General features: G+C 37.8%; 1 protein-coding gene across 2 annotated transcripts in view; it reads left to right on the top strand.

Moving 5' to 3' along the window:
- synpra (synaptoporin a) overlaps positions 1–21,869 on the top strand; it is a 130,675-nt gene that overhangs the window by 72,752 nt on the left and 36,054 nt on the right. The window contains exons 1-2 of one of the 2 annotated variants that reach the window (XM_007895175.1): positions 8,355–8,426; positions 19,029–19,153. In XM_007895175.1, coding sequence (XP_007893366.1) covers positions 8,403–8,426; positions 19,029–19,153 — 149 coding nt within the window. In that variant the 5' untranslated portion in view covers positions 8,355–8,402. Of the gene's footprint in view, positions 1–8,354; positions 8,427–19,028; positions 19,154–21,869 lie in introns of those variants that run through there. The other variant, XM_042339634.1, reaches the window with a different exon arrangement.

Genomic DNA, 21,869 nt, shown 5'->3' with positions numbered 1-21,869 from the left:
AGTATGCTGCACTGTTGGAGATGCTATCCAATATCCAAGGTCCCGACTGCCAGTTCAGATGGATGTTAAAGATCCCATGGCACAACTCGAAAAGAGAAGGGAGTTTTTCCCAGTGTTTTGGCCAATAATCCCCCATACAAAACTCGTCATCACTTCACTGCTGTTTGTGGGACATTACTGTATGAAAATTGGCTGCCACATTCATCTACAAAATACGGAGCAGCTACGCTTTACGATAAATCCTGCGAAGAGCTTTGAGACGTCTTGTTGATGTGAAAAACGTGAAATCAAATATAAGGAAGAAAGAATTTCAGATGTTCTTGAAGTAGAAGTTAAAAGATATAGTAATACAAAGAGAAGGAAAACATATTCTGGAAAAATAACATCCTGAACTTTATTACCTGTATCTTTCTATGTTGGCACTGGATTTTATCTTCGTTTGTCCAAAGAATAGATAGACACTTTTGAAAGGATCTGAGCTTTCATGTTGGACAGTTTGTCATTAATATAAATCACAAGGGTGGTGTAAAACTGATGTTCTGCTGCTTTATAATTTTTCTAAACATTCGTGTTTATTCATACTGTTGGATGTGATTCATTATCACTTCCAGTTCTAAAGAACTCACAGAAGGGAAACAACGTTTCCATTTCCCAGCCTGAAACTTCTTGTATTTGATATAGCGCCTTATCACGTTGTTGAGATGATTCAAAGCACTTCCCAGAATATACGGTAAAGTGAATTAATTGTATATTTTGTGGGTGAAATTGTTGAATGTTATTAAAGAAGTGGTCGTTCAGCAATACACAGTCATCTGGGCAAACCAACATCCTGATTGAAGAGACATTTGACATTCTGATACATTTGCCAATGTTTGCTTCATTCAGGCACATCTCACAACAGACCCCAGAATAAGTGTTCAAATTAACAGTGGATTACTGCATTCTGCATAGTGTAGTAAAGGTTGCTATAACCTGTATATGATGCACTTTGTTATAAGGCGGCTTCTGGTTTGGGGTGTGGATCCCGATATTTGCTTACCAAAAAATCCAAATTATACACAGAAATCTGTCTGTTTCCTTTACTGTCCTTCCTCTGCGACTCCTCTCACACTGTGATTGTTCCAATGGCTTGAATTGGGTTGAAAATGTGATTTTTCAGAACAATTTAAACAGATTTGGATTTTATTGTCATGCTTATGAAAATTGTCTAGAACTGCCAATTGCAACAAGTCATGAAAAAAAACGATTTGTGTCGGATATAGCTTTAGATACACCCATCTCTCCCACCTCTGCTCATGCAATATCAAAAGTCTGGATGTTACACTTGTTATTATCATGAGATTTGAAAAAAGTGGTTCGAGCTAATATTCTGCCCATATCATTTTATTCTGTATAACCAGCAAATTCCTGGTTAAATAATTTCAAAATATACACACACAAATGTGTTGCTTGGCAGAGCATCAGAAAGCTGCCTGTCATCAAGTCAGTCAGCACTCTGCAATTATAGTTTTCTCTACCATTAACTGCTCCATCCACTTGCAGATGGTTTAGTTCAGTGAGGAACGGGAAGAAGAGCTGAAGGATAATTAGATGTCAAAACTAATTATCATGATTATGAGCTTTTAATAGCCACAGGGAGTTGGTCCAGATCGCAATCGTGACATGAATTTTCTATATTTAGAATTTCATGGTTAAAAATGCAAACTTTGCAAAGAATAGATTAAACAATGTGACATTGTCAAGTGGTACATTGTTGTCCCCTCCCCTGCCCCCCCATATCAGATTTTTCCTTGTTCTGCCCTTATATTTAGTTCCTGCCACTCGGCTGTTTCCAGTGTGACAAAATCTGGCCTTTAGATTTCTGGATGGGACGTTGTAACTTTGCGTCTTGACTGATCAGAAGGAAGCGTGACTGAGCCAGTAGACAGATCAGCCAGGTTTTGTTCCTTGCCTCCAAGACAGAATAGTTATTGTGCTTCATTAGTGCTATAGCAAAAAGTGGCAAATGTCTGCTGATTTAGAGACAAGTACTTGAGTGGCAGACTGAATTGCAAAATAGTGCCTTGTGTTTTCATTGCCTGACCAGACCACAATAGAATCATAGAATGTTACAGCACAGAAACTGGCCATTGGGTCCATCAAGTATGCTGCGTATGAGCCTATCTAACCGCATTCTTCTGCTCACTGCCAACACACTTTAATATTCTTTCGCAAGCATCTAATTCCCTTTTTTGTAATTGTGGATTCAACAACACCACAATATAAAAATGCTTTTTAATGAGCTTGAATGGATTCTGTTCGACACCTAAAAAGCACTCACCTACAATAATACAGTCAAATTTGAAATAACTAATCTTCTGAGTTTTGAAAGAAATATTCCTTAAGATCCAAAATGCTCTATAAATCAGCAACATGATAATCTAAAAATGAGGTTATTCGCAATACCTAACTCTCCCAAAGGACTGAAACATTTCACACAAAATAAATCAGCTTAATGAGGAGAAAGGAGATACAGCTAAATGGTTAGCTTTATCTGCACTCTGGGTAGTGTAAGAAAATGTGATTACACTATTATTGTGTGGTATTCATTTATTATTGGGTTTAGAAACTGCAGTTAAATCTATAGTTTTCCTGACAAGTGTTTTTATATTATTACTTCCGGAATTGTTCAGGATCATAATTAGGAGACACTATCTGTAGGGATTGCTTGCTTTTGAACATGTAGCTGCCATGTGTGCTTGGGAAATAGAAATGAAATTCAATTGAAAGTGAAAGTAAATACTAGATGCAAACAAAGCATGAAACATAATAAAATTGAGGTTTGAACTGCATTGAATGATTGTAGGCTTTTCCAGTTAAGAGTTTAAGTATTATATTCAATTCACATTTAAATATTCTGTATCAGATGAGAGGTTAAACTGAGATCCCGGTGTCTATTCAGATGGACATTAAAGATCCAATAACATAGGAACATATCTTCCTGCTCCCATCTACACAATTTACTGTGCCTTCTAACTTTGTATCATCTGCAATCTGAAAATTTGGATATAAAACTGTCTAATCCTTCTTTCAAGCCATTTACATATATGGTGAAAAGCTGAGACCCCAGTACAGACCCCTGGGGGACACCACTTGTCACGTGCCACCAATCATAGAATGTTCCCTTTATCCCTACTCTCTGTTTCCTGCCTCCCAACCAATTACCAAGCCACATCACAAGGTTACCTCCGACTCCATGCTCTTCCATTTTTGCTAATTGAAAAGAGAAGGGAGTTTCTCCAGGTATCCTGGCCAACAATCCTACAGATGAAATTCATCATTCACTTCATGACTATTTGTGGGGCATTGTTGTGTGTAAATTAGTACCATCGCTCACCTACAACTATAAACTCACTTAGTCATTAGACTCTGTGAAGCACTTTGAGACATTACAGCATGATAAAGCACGGATTATTATTGTTATCCTTGGGGAAATAATAATGAAAATCATTAAGAGAGTCCTGCAGAGTCAATCAGAGCGACACAATGGCTCTGATGTAAAATACTATAAGACCTTCAGGGAGATCATTATATTTCCCTATAACTGAATGAAACAGCAATCTGGGAGGCAAGTGACCTGCCATGTTTAGTTTACACTCAAGATTATTACAAGAAGAAGCTAAATGTAATTGTAATGATGTTCATTGAAGAAGTGTTTGTGCCCAGTTTGTAGGTCTTATAAGTAGCAGATCACTTTATTGTTAGAGTTTCAATAAAGAATCAATATCCTGAAACCAATGTGATGAATCAGCCTTCAGAGGTGGAGCACTGTGTAGCTGTTGTGATCGCTGTACAAGGATGGTACCCAGCTGGTACTCACTATTTAGATCTTGTATGTTAAATGATGACCAGTCCTGGATGCTGATCCACACATTATTTAGTTGGTCTCTCGTATGTCTGTAACCTATGATGACCGGTATCAGTGGAGCTGTTCAACTGTGGAATTCTTGGAGGCCATGGTTCAATCACAACATTGCAAAAAATATCCGTGGAAAAGGCCAGGCAGTGCTCAAGCAGAGTGGCTCATGTGATATTTTGGTGGCTCACCAACATTCAAATGAACTCAGAAGATGTAAGGATATGACTTAGCTCTTTACAAACACATGAGCATTTAATAAAGGGCATACGTACATCTGTACTAATAAATCCACCATCTAGCAAAGTATCCACTGGATAATAGTTTCTGTGCAAGTTGTGAAAATCTGGGTGTCAAGAGTAGTGCATAATTCAGAGGCAGCTCAGTACCATATATTTTGTATTGGAGCCAAAACAATGCATTCTTTATTGGAGACCAGCCGGCAAAATGTCAGAGACGTTATAATGAGGGGCTCCTGCAAAGTGCACACACTTTCCTCATTATTCAAGAACATTTTCTGACTAGAAAAGTATTTTTCTTGCTGCACAGAAATGTATTGCTTCAATAAGTAGGTTACTATTACTGTTATAGGAAAAACATTGGAATAACTGAAGACTTCTAAACAATATTGCAGTTATTTATTGTTTTTATGTTAAGTGGAATGAATTATCTATTTGGAATGGTGCCTTTAAAATCTTGCAGGTGCCCCTTGTTTACCTTGTCCACCCAATCTTATTTTAGATTTTAATTTATTTTAATGAATGGAAAGCAGCATGTGATTTATATAAGCTTGTGATGAATTGAGAATACAGTGCAAGTTTTTTTTTAAATTGTTAACCAGATTTCCATACTTATTCACTCTAGTTATTTGTAAGTTACTGTTGAACGATTCAGCATGTATATTTTAATTGAACCCCAGAGATGGTATCTAAATTCTCAAGTTCTGTAATTCTACTTTGAGCGAAGCATGTGCTTTTCTACTGCACCAGCCTCCAAAAGCAGACATTCAGTAAGGTTAAAGTCACCTACTGGCATTGAAGCAGTAATGATCACACTGAGTGCAAGCTTTGGTGATTGCAGATAAGCGTCTTGTGAATCTTGTCAGTGTGGTTAAATAATAATATAATAATAATCTTTGCATTTGATATAGCGCTTTTCACGTCGGGAAGATGTCCCAAAGTGCTTCACAGAACACACTGTAAAGTGAATTGACTGTATATTTGTGGGCGAACGCGGCAGCCAATTGCGCACAGCAATGTCCCACAAACAGTCGTAGATTGAAAATGACCAATTTATTATTTATTTTATCATAATTTATTATGGTTACGTGTGAGGTGGCTTACCCGTGAATAGTGTGATCTTTATAATATCAAATCTCCTTAAAGGTGATTCTGGCAGTACAAGCTGATTGTTATTATAGCATTTAATAGCAGGCATCCCTGTTCTTGTTATGGTTGGAAACCTTACCATTCAATACTTGGAGGGGATGCAATACAGATTGATACCAGAGCAAAAAGGTTCAATTATGAGAACAGGTTGCATTATCTTGGTCTCTATTCCCTTGAGTTTAGAAGGTTGAGGGATGATCTGATTGATGTTTTTAAAATAATAAAAGAATTCAATAGGGTAGATACACATAAACTGTTTCCTCTGGTGGGATTCCAGAACAAGGGGGGCATAATCTTAAAATTAGAGCTAAGCCATTTAGGAATGAAATTAAGAGGCACTTTTTAACCCAAAGGGTAGTGGAAATCTAGAACTCTCTCTCCCAATGGTCTATGGATGCTGGATCCATTCACATCTTGAAGACTGAGGTGGGTAGATATTTGTTATCAAGGGATACGGGGCAAGGGTGGGTAATTGGAATTGAGGTACAGATTAGATATGATAGAATGGCAGAACAGGCTCGAGGGGCTGAATGGCCTACTCCTGTTTCTATGTTTCTATGGTTACTCCAGGAAATGCCACATTAATACATTCTATAACTGTGTTGATTTGTAACACCGTCACCCTCAACAGTATGATAGTCAGATACAGTTATACCGCATGTCTGTATGTAACATGAATGTACGTACCATAGGCACTTTTGGCTTCTGGTGATGACTGTCCGGCTTCCTGTAGATACCATGTAGGTGCAGAAATCCTCTCAGCATTAGAGGCATCCGAGCAATCAGTGGAAACACTCATGAGAGTGACTACCACAGACCAGTGTGGTCAACAGGGTCTTGTTTTATGGACCCAAACTACCACATTACATCGTAGTCCGACTGTAGTTTTTAATATAAAACTAGACTGACAGAGGTCCCTTTACCTCATTTCATTGTGACCAGGTTTGTATTACTTTTCTGATTATTGGTTATTAAGTGTATCAAATGTAATGCATTCCCCATAATGTGCTATAATTTTAAAATTCCCTTTTGAGTTTTTCTCCCCCTAGAATCAATACTGCATTGACTCTTTTGACTCTTTTGCACCGCAGGGTGATGCTCATTTGAATGAAGCTATGCCTACTAAAGTGTGTATATGGACTGCAAAAAGTTAAATAAAATATTACCATATAATATTGCTATCCAGTCTCCAACCCTAGCAAACTTCATTATAAAGAGAATATTACATTAAATGTTGTCCTTCTGCAATCAGTACTGAAGCTTCCCCATTTGCTTGTAAATCCTTGGTATGTGTGCTCCGATCCATGGTTAATGAAGGCTGTTCCAAATTACTGTTGCATTGTGAATTGGGACACTTACACGGGAAATCTAAATTTGTTGGGACTCAGAACATGAAATTGACTGGAAATTTCCAGATAAAGTGCCTATCAATGCTCTTGTGAAGCCAATTCACCAAACCAATTTATTTCTGACATTAATGCTCTTCGTCTTGACTCTTGTCCATTGTAAAACTCGCTTAAAGCCATAAATAAAGCCCATGTGATTATACCTTATTGGCTGGATCGTTTTTTTTAATATCCTTTAACAAATATGCACTTTGGTTAGATTTTTACTCCAAATATGGAGCATTAGGATTGCTGGAACTGGAACAACAAATCATCTATTAGCACAATTTCTTGACACTCCACCACTGTCGAAAGACCCCAGCTTTGTCGCTGAAATTAGCAGCCAGAGGAATGTCAGCCCCGGTGTGACAAATTGAACTATTACTGGAGACAAATGATTCTATTAATTATGAACAAAGAAATAGATAAATACATAATCAGACAAATTCAAGATGCACCTTCTGGCCATCATGTGCGGTTCAAATCTAATGGGCAATCAAATCTACTTCTGTTTATTAAATGTAGTGTAGCACATTTGGAAAACTGTAGATTGTATAATTCCAATAGGGAGTTAGGTGGGTGTCACAATTTCATTAGGTGGCTGTGAAATAGAGACGCTGAAATGTCATACAGGTTGAATCAGTGAACAAAGGTAAGGTTGCATTAGACTGCATGCATTACGGAGTAAGGTCAGATTGGAAATTAGGAATTAGGTCACATTTTATGTAGAGCTGTGGGGCCACTGTGTGGCTTGTTTATTGATAGTGTAGACCAGTGTCTTTGAAGAAAGCCTGAGCCAAAATGCTAACAAACAGGCATTAGAATATATTGGTTTCCGTGCCCACCATTTGGAAGGTAAACAATTACAGCAATAGAAAATTCACTTGGCACTGATGAGCATTAATACTGTTCAAATATATGTTGGGCAGATAAGAAACCAAACCATCACTAATTAAATGTCTGAACTCTGAGTAGAAAACTATGCTATTAATGTACATACTTCAAGATTTAACACAGCTCTTCAAAGGCTGACAAAAGCTGTAATCACTAAGCACTACAGAATCACTGTCTGTATTTTGATCTATCCTGTTTGTTCTTTCCCAGTTTGCTCTACAGTGTTCTTTTGAAAGCAGTCGTTCCTTTGGCAACCCTATAGTATAAAATTTTGTGGCCTCCATTCAGAAATGAATATGAATATTTGATGCAGAATAAATTACACACAAGCCTTGGTGAAATGTTGTCGAAAATCAAATCTAACATTACATATAGCACTTATGAACGAAGGCTGCATTATACGCAGCAGTGGATGCAATTATTTACAATTTTTATGCTGCCAAAATAAAAGTTTAAAACAAGCGATTGTCATTGCAGACAGCAGTAGGCGCACAGCGCATCTTGTTGTGTTTGATGAACTTTCCAGGCTGTCCTGAGCTTTGTGATTTCTGAAAAGTCTGCCCACTTTTTGCAGACTGAGATTCCTCCAGTAAGATTGCAGCAGTTCTTGTCTAATGTGACTATTCTGCTCTCAACAAACACAGCTGAGGCAGCTCCCTGATTGGTATAATATCTCTTTCTCTCCCAGGATTGATTTTTCTTTGCTCCACATTCATTTCTAAAGTGCCAGTAGGAGCTTATTGTAAGCAGAGAGCTTCATTTTTTTGAAACCTTTAGTTTTAGCATGTGCCAGAACCTACCTGTTTGTCGAGTTAAATTGGATTATATTTTTTTCTGTAAATGTGTATGGTGATATTTGCTCCGGTAAGTAAAAAAGAGAATTACGCGTTGTATGCCTTGTTGAATATTGTTTGTGATGTGTTGGAAAAAAACAGTGCTGTCATTATATCTATACTCGCATTGAATGCAAATTGTATTTAGAAATAAGGGATTATTTGCTGTTGGCATGAAAATTACTCTCTTTTGTATTGTTGTCCTAGTGCTACATTTGTGTTGCTCCATAATACCTTTTCCAAAAACAGCTATTTTGATTTAGTTGTAATATTATGTGGTATGGAATAAGCTATGGCTGACTACAAAGGCTAAAGGCAATTTTTAAATTAGTGCCATTTTTTTAGAGAAGGGAAACATTGGAATTAGTTTTTAGTTTTTTGTTGTTGCTTATTTAACTCAGGTGATTATTGCTTTAAAAATAATATTCCTGATATAGAAAAGTGATCAAATTAAGATCAGCTATCTGTAAACTGCTAAGAAAAATTCTTTATCGTGATTTATAATCACAGATGCTCCAACAATTTTTTTTCCAAGTGCATTTTAATCCATTGATGAAACAATGCCTTCCTTGTCTTCCAAATATATTTAGCTGGCAGTAAGTCACTGGCATAACTGTATGAAACACATTAATAATTAGTATATTGAATGCCTCTACTGTATACTTTAGAGCTCCTTTTGTCTGTGCTTTAGAGCTCATTTTGTATAGAGCTTTGAAGAATGTGCACTATTTGGGGAAAAATGATTGAACTTAAATAAAGTATTGTGAATTATTTCAAGCAACAGTTTTATTTGTGTTGCACTATTTTCCCTGTAAATTATGAAAGTGATCCAAAGTCTTTTCATCATATTGTTTTTCATAGAAGCAATGTAACAGGAACACAAAAAGATTGCAAAAAAAAATAGAAAAAGGAAAGCACATTTTCATTTGTAACTCAGTGTTATTCTCAGCTTACCAGTATAAAGAGTAACTTGCATACTTTCGGAAGTTTGTATGTAAAATGTATGTCTACTAATTCAATAGAAGATATAAGTACAATTTTCACTGAAAGATGTTGCTTTGTATTCCCTTGAATTGTGTTCAACACGAAATCATTGGTGATAAAGGCAGTACCAAAACTATGGACTGATAGGTGTAATATGCTACAGAAATAAATCATCAGAAACACTGTCTTTTGGACATTTTATCTGATATTTAGTCAGAGTTATTTGCATTGTAAATTATTGCTCATCAGTCCTTTTTATTTTCGACTCTGTCTAGAAAATATGAAGATTTTGATTTTTGATAATGGGCCTGGGCCCCAGAGAGAATTTGTTAATGCTTATTTGTTCTGACTGCTTCACTTCATGAGATATCATGTATAAATAATGCACTTGAAGTGATGTAACAACCATTGAGGTAAGTATTGTACAGCTCCATGAATAATATCCTTGCACTAGCTCTTGCCATCCTGCACCGAAAGCTTTCCGGAATTAAGTAAGCAGGATGCATCCCTCCAGGGAAAGAGTGCGCATTCCATTCCAACAATCCGTCTCTGGGGTTTCCATATGTAGGTGGGATTCATGGAAATGGTTGGTTTGGATACTCTTAAGCACGGTGATGGCCATGTGTCTCCACATGTGGAGCCAATTTTATTTGAGGGATTGTTGACCAGGACACCAGGAAAAAAAGGTGCCTTTTTATGAATAGTGCCACGGGATCTTTAACGTCCACTTGAACAAGCAGACAGTGACCTCAGTTTAAGTCTCATCCAAAGGACTGCATCTCCGACAATGCAACATCCCCTAGTAATGCATTGGCGTGTCATCTTATGATTCCAAGTCCTGATGTGGGGCTTGAGCCGAAAACCTCTGACTTAGAAGTGAGAATATTACCACTGAGCAAGGCTGACACACAGAGAGTTAGAGAGACTAGCGAGAAGAGCATTTGAGATGTATAATCTTGAGACAATGAAAGCATGGATAGGGCTTTTGGCTGGGTTGGGTGAGATAGGGATAGAGATGGGCAATGTTCTTTAGATTATTTTGGTCAAATATTAGGTTGGGAAGAGAGCTGAAGATCAAACAAAATACTAAGATTGTGTAAGAGCTTGGTTAGCTGAAATAAGCAACAGGGACATTGATGGGTGATTGAAGCCAGTGTCAATAATATGCTGGCTAGAGTCAAAACGTAACTTCAGTATTGTTGATGGTCAGCTGAAGGAGGTTACAGCTCATCCAAATCTAATGTCTGATAGGCAATTGGTTTGTTTTAGACTGGGTTTGAGTGTGTTACTAATCTTCTGGGACCTTCAATGAGCAGTTGTGTTTCCTTCTTCTTCATATCCTTAATAATAATAATCTAATAATAATCCGTGCATTTGATATAGCGCTTTTCACATCGGGAGGATGTCCCAAAGCGCTTCACAGAACACACTGTAAAGTGAATTGACTGTATGTTTGTGGGCGAACGCGGCAGCCAATTGCGCACAGCAATGTTCCACAAACAGTCGTAGATTGAAAATGACCAATTTTTTTTTATTATTGTTTTTGATTTTTGGAGGGATTATTATTAGGCGTGTAGAATAAGGAAACTTGCCCAAGGTTTTGCCCTGCCTGGAATTGAACTCAGGTCTCTCACTTGCAAAGCGAGTGCTCTAACCACTGAGCTACAGGATATCCTTCATAGTCATGCTGAAAGGAAGGGTTACTCAATATGGGGATCAGCAGTCTTCATTCAGCCAATTCAAACACTATGTCCTTGTGCTTTTAGCATATGGCAGGTGTCAGCTTGGCTCAATTGGTTGCAATCTCACCTCTGAATCCGAAGATTGTGGGTTAACGTCCCATGTCAGGGACTTTGAGCTTACAGTCTAAGCAACGAGGCAACAATCTGGACTGAAGATCCTGGCTATTTTCTTTTCTTCTGTAACCCAAGGCAAATATTAATGGCTGACTGCCACCTGATCTACATCTGCCAACTCAGCCTAAACCTTCCAAGGTCTGTATGGTTCAATACACCAAACAATTTTAATGAACTGCGCTCAATATCTCATTAACTCTTCTCAAGCATTAGAAAGTTGATCAGCAGTCATGAGGCCAACAGTATCGCAGGTTTATTAACTGTGTTGTTGGTATTGTGATATTGGTAATGTTCTTCTATCATGTTGAAATTGGTAAATAGTCTTTTCTCAGTTACTTGGATTATAGTGCCTCAGTTATCAATGTTCATAAGTAGAATCTGTCAGATCAAGGTAATATTAATCTCATTCATTGCACAAAACAGCACAGAGTGTACTTCTCTTAAGTGTATATTTTATGGTAAAATGTTACTTGTATTTATATGGAAGATTTCTATTAACACTGAGGATTCCTATTCAGCTGCATTTTCAGTCTGAGCACACCAGTTCCACCCAATTTACAAGCAGACCATGGAATCAAAATGAAAATCTGTTAAAGCTGAATATATCATGGAACTTTTTTTCTCCATTTCTCACCTGTTATCTAATGCTCAAAATTGACCAGTTTAATTCCGCATTATTTGCTAACTGAAATCTGAAATGTCTTTTTAGTTGTCTGAATTGTATTGCATAGAACACCTTTTCCAACCAAATTAAATAATTTCTTCTACTGATGTATATCTCCACACCTTGATGCTGCACACAACTTAACTATCTTTTCAAGAGGTAGAATGACAACTTCCGGCACATTAAAACTATTTTGTTTATTTTGATATTTTCAAAGATAAATATTTTAAAGCTCTATATTTGTCAATGACTACCTCAGTCAGGAACAGTTTTGGTTGGCGCTACATGTATGATCTTAGAAAGAAATGCCATTAATAATACACTTCAGTCTGGATTTCAGCAGAGGCATTTAAGCATTATGGGAAGCACTGACTAACCTGACCAGTTCTATTTTAAGCCTTTGTCTGCCACAAATCACAGTAAATACAGAGTCCATAGATTATTTTAAAAGGGAGATTCTTGAAGAGGAGCAATGTTAATGGATATGGAGAAGGAGCAGAAGAGTGGGCTCATGTGGAGAAACCATATCAACAATATGACCTGCTTCTGTATTGTAACATTTTATGGTTGTTTCTACAGATCCAAATTTTTACTGCCATTGCTCTGCACACTGAGATCAGCAATTTAAAATATTAAAGGGTTAATCAAAACTACACTAACCGTATTTGCACAGTCACACGTGTGCAGTTATTTGCAGTTATGTGCAGAATGGCGGATATGTCTTGAGAAAGTGGAGTGCAGTAAAACAACAGACTTGTTGAAAAGACTAATAATGAAGAAATTGATGAAGATGTTCGGAGGTAACCAATTCAGTAACTTCAGATTGCATGCTTCCAACTTCCATCCCCGGGCTCTGAGAATGATGTTAACCCTATAAACAGTGATATACATCCTTATCAGAATAGTTAGTGATTTGGAGGGAAACTTGGAGATGGTGTTCCCATGATAAGGCTGTTCTTATTCTCCTGAATGGAGGAGGTCATAGGGCTGGGAGATGCTGTTGAAGTGAGGTTGGTGTCCTGCTGCTGTGCATTCCATAGACAGTATATGCACGGCAGCTACAGTAAAACAGTGAAGGAGGGGGTGAATCTTGATTTGAGTGGCTGGGGTGCCGATGAAGTAAACTGCTTTCTCCTGGATGGTGTCGAGCTTCTCAAGTGTTATTTTAGCTGCACCCAACAAGCGAGTAGTTAGTATTCCTTCAGAAGCCAGACTTGAGCCTTGTTCATTGAGGAGTTAGGAGATGAGCCACTCTTTGCAGAGTATCTAGTCTCTGCCCTGCTCTTGTAACCATGGTGTTGACCTGGCTGGTCCAGTTGAGCTTCTTGTTAATGGTGATCTCCAGGATATTGATGGTGGGAATTCGGGAATTGGTTCAGTTTTCTTTCGTTGGAGATGGACATTGCCTGGAATTTATCTGGTGTAAAAGTTACCTGGAAGTATCGGTAACTATCTAATTAACTAAGATTGAAGAAACTATTTGTGATGGATTCGCCTCATTACTTCCTTAATGATAGCACTAATAAGTAGTTTATGTTCCAGACTGCCAGGTCTGATTCCATTATGTACTTCCTCCATGATTCTCTTGGTACCAACGTTTATGCTATGTATGTTGCCAGTGACAACCTGAGCCATGGAATTTCATTCATCAACTGCCTCAGCAACAAATCTGACTCTGAAGACTTCACTTGGGACATCACCTCTTCTTCAGAGGTTAGATGATTTGTTGCTCTATTGGACGGATTTCATATGGATTGGATAGTGATATTGAAATGTCCAATGCCTTCATTATCCTCACTCTGTGGAGAAAATAACCTCCAGTGATAGGGAATAGTGGCTCCGTGGGATAGACACTCATCTAAAGAAGTTCATGCTGTGTTGAACAGCTTGTTCAATGAAATCCTGGGTGGATTTGTGGCTTGCAAACAGAATTCAGGGCTGTAAAGGCAACTTGATTGAATGGTGCATGAAACATGATTGTCCCTGAACTCCTGGGACCTTGGGAAAGTCTTATTGAAGAAGATGACTTGCCAAAAATGAATAATGGAAGGTGATAGTGATTGAGAAGTTATGTTTTATTAACCTCTGAGGGCAGGGGGAAAGTTTTCTGAATCTTCCCTCAGGAGATGAGATGAGTTAGGTAGAATCCGTGATGGAACTGGATGTTATGTGACATATGGAAGGAACATTGCTGTGCGCAATTGGCTGCCGCGTTCGCCCACAAATATACAGTCAATTCACTTTACAGTGTGTTCTGTGAAGCGCTTTGGGACGTCCTCCCGACGTGAAAAGCGCTATATCAAATGCAAGGATTATTATTATTAATAAGTTTTCTGGATTCAGTAATCTTCCATTTTTTTTTAATAGCTCAGCAATTGTCTATTTATATTTGCCACTGCATTTGACAGCAATTCCTGATGAAATGATTTGGGATGGCATCATTTGATATAGGCACCATATCAAATGCAAAGATTATTATTATGATTTATTATTATTATCCTGCAGTGCCAGATTTGTTCATGAAGATCAAATGGATTGTTTCTGAGATATTAAACTGAATAACTAGTTTGTTTTCATCTTGGATTTAATTCCTTGATTTATTGCTGGAGCAAACTTAAAAATTGGTGAGTTATTAAGCAGAATTTGTACTAGCAGTAGTCTGCAAATTTATGAGACAATTTAGCACCAAAACACCTGCGTGACAAACACATTCATTTGGGAAATGAATGCATTGAAAATGTAGCGTTGATGCATTTTTGAAATATGCTGGAAATCCCAGATGGGGTCAGTTAGCATTTGAAGGAACAGTTTCACATTTCAGATCCAACCCCGATGTGAATTATGAGTATTCCTTATTCTGTTTCACATTTGCAGCCCCTCACAATTCTCTTTTGTTTTCACTGAAGTACTTGTAACCAGGGAGCAGCAGCACCTGTAACATGAAAGTTCAGCAACGCTGGAGCTAATGGCAAAATGTTACACTCAGCAGAAGAATCAACAGTGATTAATGGACTGAGCATTTTCACATTTCTCAGCACTCTTAAAGTATTACCCTGAAAAATAACATACAGTATAATCCAAAGTTGTCAAAGTAATAAAGAAGGAAATGGTATATTTTCGAGTCAGTAGACTTTCTCAGTTTATGACATTTAATGCAATTGTAGTACTTGAAATGGATCTGTAAATGGTGAATCTTGGATATGTTACTGCTGACACTCTGAAACTCTCCTGAGACACTGACTCCACAGAAGTCAACTTCAAGATTGTGAAACAAACCTGGCCAGTAAATTGCAGAATTTCAGCCAATGTAAAGCAACTTTTTTTTATATTAAAAAAGTTGCCTCCATCTTCCGAAATCACTGGCAGTAACTGGTAGATACCAAAAAAAAATACAATTTATAGGATTTCAAGATATATGTCGTTTAACAGAGTAGAAAATTCTAAAGAAAATCATTAAGAATAGGAAGAGTAGAAAGAATCAGGAAGAGAAAATAGAAGTACAAAGTGACACTGGTGTGAGAAGAGAAGGATTGAAAGGGTTACCTTTATTTAAAATGTGCTTTTTGTATTTATTTTAGTGAATTAGAAATCATATTGCAATAATAGAGCTGTCCTAAAATGGTGCATGAATTGAAAATGTACAAAACTGGGCAGCCTGTAGATACAAGAGATTCCTTAGACCAGACAGCAACCTAAGTATTATGTCCAGCAAGAAATATTAAAGATAAAGGATATTGTTATTTGTATTTCTGTCTCTATTTACCATTAGTAAGCTATTTTTACACAAAAGTTAGACTTGATAAGAATTTGAAATAATTGCCAAGCATTATTATAATTAATAGCTGTGTCTTATCTATCCTATTAAATTTTGCAGTTGAAAACAGATGAAAACAAATGATGTAGTCCTTAGGGCTTTATTAATATGCATAAACACAACCATAAAATGGAAATTTACAATCAGTTATACAGCAATGTGTAAGTACGACATTGTCACGTGTTTGGTCAATATTGTAAAAATAGAAACATTATGAATCTACAGTCTTTGATTTTCTTATTCATAGTTCTCAATAATGGCCTTTAATTTGCTTTTTAAAATACTACTTACTAACCTTGCTAGCTCCCAAAAGCTAAATGAACTTGATGTATTATTTTATTACAACACGATTGTCAACTTGGCCATAGGGTACTGCTAGAAAAATAGATGAATATATGAGGAGATCAAAGTGATGATAACATCATTTTGTAGTCTTTAAGGTGTGACTAACTGCCAAGATACAACCAGAGCTGAACAGATGGAAAAGGAGATTTGAAAACATAGACCTCTGCTTGTCTATGTAATTCCTTTGTTGTAAAGATCTGTGGATCCCAAATTGTTCTTTGAAGACAACACAAAAAATGATTCATTTAAACCATGAGGGAATACCCTTAAGTCATGAATGATAACCGGTTTTATTGGATTGAGGAGCTCAGTTGGTTCGGTTTGAAGTGTGGTTCATGAATGAGACTGTTAGACCAAATCATTCAACTGAATCTGAGAAAATGAGATTTGAAAACTTTCCCTTTATTTGACCGTTACTGATCACTAACAAGGGAGGGGAGGCAGTAGGAAGATTGTTTAATAAATAATGGAGGAGGAATAGCAAAAGCTAAAGAGCCACAAATCTATAAGGACCAGGTCATGCAACAACAGTAACCAATTGCATTTATGTAGCATCTTTCACATTGGTAGGATCTCCCAAGGCACTGGATAGTGAAGGGATTGTACCGGAGTTGGTGGTGGTTTGGGGTCAAACAAACATATTTATGCCACATAGGCTATATAAAATCCATTATTCTTTGCCAGATGCTGTTGGAACCATATCCAGAAGGGCACTCCTGCACACAATCTTGTCAAACCCACGTGAGATAAGTATGAACAATGGTTTAAAAGGCCCCAACATCCTGGCCCATTCCTGGCAACTTGTTCCATTCATTAATTATAATACAATAATAATCCTTGTATTTTATATAGCGCCTTATCACGTTTCGAGACATCTCAAAGCGCTTCACAGAATATTACTCTAAAGTGAATTGACTGTACATTTTGTGGCTGAGACGTGGGAGCCAACTGCGCATAGCAGTGTCCCACAAACAGTTGTGGATTGAGTGACCAATTATTTTTATTTATTTTGAAGGCATTATTACCCCCAGAAAAGTGATCAACTAACAACCAGGTTCCTACTTATGCTAAGGAAACAGAGCCATGTGGAGTAAACAAACATGCCCAACGTTTTGCTCTGCTAGGAATCGAAACCAGATCCTTTTGCTTGCGAGACGAGTGTTCTAACAACTAAGCTACAGGACTTTATCCTCGCGGTAAAGAAATATTTCCTGGTGTCTATCCTGAAGTCCTCTTTGCAACCCTATACCTACATCCTCTTGGTTTAGTATTTTGAGAGCACAATAAAATCAACCTATGCATGTTCTGGTTTAATTTGACAGGGCAACAATCTGTTTTCCTTAGAGTAGATGGAATAATTTTGTTAGTATTATGCAGAGCAATCCATTAGAATTGGATTGTACTCCACATAACTCATTTGCTACTTAAAAGATGATCATTAGTGGAGCTGTCGTTGCTGGTTGAAGTACAGAAGATCATAGTTACAGCAGAGAACTCATATAATTCTATAGTTATAAAGTTCCCATCTGAAAAGGGAAAGTAGCATATTTGGATCATTTTATTTGCTTCGCTGAAAATTTTATACTGCAAATTCCAGGATTATGGCAGGAATATTACAACGTTTGTGTATGAATTGTTTACGGCATAAATGCATTGTTTACGGAACTATTGGTTTGCTGATATATTATTTGGATGGAAGGTATCAATTTAAAGTGATTATCTGCCTTGCAGATGTTCACAGAACATATTGAATCATTAATCTAGCTATGCAGCATGAGGTATGGAGAACTCAGTAATGAGACTATATTGGAAAAATATTTTTTTAATTATTTGACATTCAATAAGTAGGATTTAGCTCCCTGCTGATCGCCTCTAAACTAATGTTATACCCACTAAACATTGCTATTTAACATTAACCAGAGGAAAAGGTTCCTTAACAAAACAAATGTATTGCTCGGTACATTTTAGTGCAGACGATTAGATTTACAAAGTTTAGCAAAGAATGTCCAGCACAGAAACAGGTCAATCGGCCCAACCAACCTATGCCTGTGTTGTTATTCCACAAGTCTTCATCCACTCCTTACTCACTCCCATCCCTTCTATTCCCCTCTCCCTCATGTGAAGGTTTAGATTTCCCTTGAAAGATTCAGTTGCAGATAACAGTGGAACTGCAACAGTCTAGAAAGAATCGAATGCGGGGAGAAAATAAAGGAAGACATTGTAAAGTTGTTGAGATGGAGGAACGGTGATATACACTGGCTGTTTTTTGCAACAAATTGATTACTATGGCTAAATGTAACCAATAGTTTAATAATAATAATAATAATCCTTGCATTTAATATAGCGCTTTTCAAGTCGGGAGGACGTCCCAAAGCACTTCACAGAACACACTGTAAAGTGAATTGACTGTATATTTGTGGGCGAACGCGGCAGCCAATTGCGCACAGTGATGTCCCACAAACAGTCATAGATTGAAAATGACCAATTTATTATTGTTTTTGGTTTTGGAGGGATTATTATTAGGCTCTGTGTGGAGTAAGGAAACTTGCCCAAGGTTTCGCCCTCTGCCTGGAATTGAACTCAGGTCTCTCGCTTACAAAGCGAGTGCTCTAACCACTGAGCTACAGGACTCCACAAATAATATCAAAGCCTAATGTGAGCAGAGCCATGGCAGTTGGGTTAAGTTATGAATTGAAAGCTGTTGAAGACTTCCCAAAAGTTTGGGGACTCATGGATGCCTACGAAGACATGTTGCTTGCTGGTTAGCACACTAACTGATCTTCATCAAAAAATATATATTGCCAAAACATCAAGTACTATTCATCCTTCGTGTCAACTGGAGTCTGTTACATTGAAGGGGCAGGTATAATGTGAAGACACTCCAAGGACTCCAACGAATAAATAGGCTGTATCACAAATTAAATTGGCCAGAGTGTGTTGAAGTGTCAATTTTTCTTTCTCTCTTGACAGATTTTTGCAATCTTTGCATTTGCAACATGCGGTGGTTACTCAGGAGAGCTGAAAGTCAGTGTGGACTGTGCAAACAAGACACAAAGTAACCTGAACATTCAGATAGGATTCTCTTATCCTTTCAGGTATGCTTTTCAATTCATCGTGTGATCTGTATCTGATAGTTTAATAACTTGTAGTCTGTTTCTAGGTTCAGTAATATAGTAATATATTGTGAAAAATTTCTGCAGGATGAATATAACAATTTTGTTTTTGTAGGTATCACAAATTACAATTACTTTTAAATTTTAAAATTTTAAAATTTTCAATTACATTGAAAAGTCTTCCAGTGTGAGTTAACAGACTGCTGTGTCCTGGTATTATATTGTAACAGGCTGTAGATGAACTGAATGCATTCTTGAAACAGCTCTGACAGCACAAACACCAGAAATCATGTTGTTATTGACCCCACTGCCCCAGATTGCCTCAGCAAATGCAATAATTCATATCAAAGATAAATAATTTTTCTTCAATGTTCTAACCAGAGATTTCTACAGAGATGCTTGTATTTATTGGCTAAAGAGATAGTATAAAATAAGAAACACCTAATTGTCAATAATTGGGGGTCATTTACCTTTGCAACTTTTTTTTGCATTGTTCTGATAAATGCTGCAGATTATAAATAGATTATATAAGAGTATTGCTTATGGCATCATCAAGTCAATAAATTATTCATCACTGTTTTGAAAGGAACATAAATGTGTGTGGAAATATTAATAGCAAATCGGCAACCTCTCAAGAAACCTCAAAAATAATATTGTGAGCTAAACATCAAACAAAAGAAACATAGACAGTGGTATAATCCCCAGAGCAAAAATATCCCTTAAAATTACCTTCGATTTAGAATATATTGGCTATTTTATAGATTTACACTGTATGAAAAATTCTATTGTTTTTTCCTTGTGGTGCAGCTTAATAAAATTGAATCTCCTTGATGAAATGGTTAATTAAAAATTAGCTTGGAGCTGGCATAAGTCAGGTATCAATTCAATCTTAATACGTAAAATGTTAAACAATATTTGTACCGAATCAACAGATTAATTTATTCAGAGGCATGACGGAGATACTGAAGACACTCACCAACTTAAGAAAACACATGAGAACATACACATGGACACATTTAGGTCCCTTGTCGTGCTCCTACTTCATATTATTATTTTCCACACACCTGTCGAGGGAATGACAGGCTTTAATAGTCTCTTGACTGAACCTTTATTGAGGGAGGAAAGTAAATGTCATGTTATTACTGTCAGTATTGACAGGTGAAATGATGACTGCTCCGTTAAATGGCTTTTAAGCTGCATGTTATTAGCTTGTGCTTAAGTAAAAAGTGTCATTGGTAAATTTACCTTTTAATGAGCATTAATTTAGTGAATTTAAATTTGAAGGATAACAGTGCATAAAAGAAAATCTCCAGTTATTCATGATCATAATGTATAATTATATTATTTTTATTTAAGTAGATGATAATTTCTTCATTAATAATTGATTGGTTCGTTAGTGTTAATGATTTACGTGTGATATACAATAGACCCCATGGATTGGTGTGGTGTGAGTGGGATACCCTTTTACTGCACGTGTGCGCAGTGACCTGTTCCTGAGCTAAAAATGATCAACTTCCAGTTCATTAGGTCACCGTCGACTTCACTTCCAGCTTGGAATGACCTCTAGATGTGAAAGGCACTATACAAATATAATTTGTTGTTGTTGTTGCTGCCTAGCGAAACTGGTTATGGCAGCTCTGTTATAAAATGAGAGCTCTACTGTGTCCATCTACTGTATCTATTAATGCAGTGTTATTGACATTGTGTAATATATATATTTGTCAGTATATTGGAATGAAATTGTACTTTTGATTTCAAGATCCTCATCCTCACCTACAAGGCCATTCACGGCCTTGCTCCCTCCTACCTCTCCAACCTACTATCCCCCTACCTACCTGCCCATACCCTCCGTTCCTCCGGCTCCGGTCTGCTCCACATCCCCCGCCCCAATCGCCCTACCATCGGTGGTCGAGCCTTCAGCCTCTCAGCCCCGAGGCTCTGGAACTCTATCCCCCAGTGCCTTCGCCACTGCCTCCCTTTCCTCCTTCAAGGCCGGTCTCAAGACCTTTCTCTTTGACCGAGCCTTCAGCTCCCCTCTCGACTCTCTTCCCCCTCCTCGGTCCCTCCCTTCCCTCCCCTCACCTTTACCATTTCCCCCCTCCTCGCTCCCTCCCTTCCCTCCCCTCACCCTGACCATTTCCCCCCTCCTCGCTCCCTCCCTTCCCTCCCCTCACCCTGACCATTTCCCCCCTCCTCGCTCCCTTCCTTCCCTCCCCTCACCCTGACCATTTCCCCCTCCTCGCTCCCTCCCTTCCCTCCCCTCACCCTGACCATTTCCCCCCTCCTCGCTCCCTCCCTTCCCTCCCCTCACCCTGACCATTTCCCCCCTCCTCGCTCCCTCCCTTCCCTCCCTCACCCTGACCATTTCCCCCCTGCTCGGGTCATGACCCAACTGTGCAGCGCCTTGGGACGTCCTCCTGACGTGAAAGGCGCTTTATAAATGGAATCTTGTTGTTGTTGTTGTTGTTTTCAGAGTATTTAAGAATGTTGGATGCTGAGATGATTCCATTAACATTTAATAAACCAACTTTGTTAAATGAGATTTTCTGCAGATTTTACAAAACGAGGACTGTTGGCCCTTTAAACTCTAATCATCCCAGTTTGTGTGCATTAGATGAATAATGGATACCTTGGAGTGAATTACAAGGGTGTAACCCAATCACATTATAGACAACTGAAACACAAGTATTGTGCAGTG

This window comes from Callorhinchus milii, unplaced genomic scaffold (assembly GCF_018977255.1).
Source record: "Callorhinchus milii isolate IMCB2004 unplaced genomic scaffold, IMCB_Cmil_1.0 Scaffold12, whole genome shotgun sequence".
NCBI classification, from domain to species: Eukaryota; Metazoa; Chordata; class Chondrichthyes; order Chimaeriformes; family Callorhinchidae; genus Callorhinchus; species Callorhinchus milii.
The sequence above is the reverse complement of the archived record's forward strand: the minus strand, read 5'-3'. Positions and strand labels throughout refer to the sequence as shown.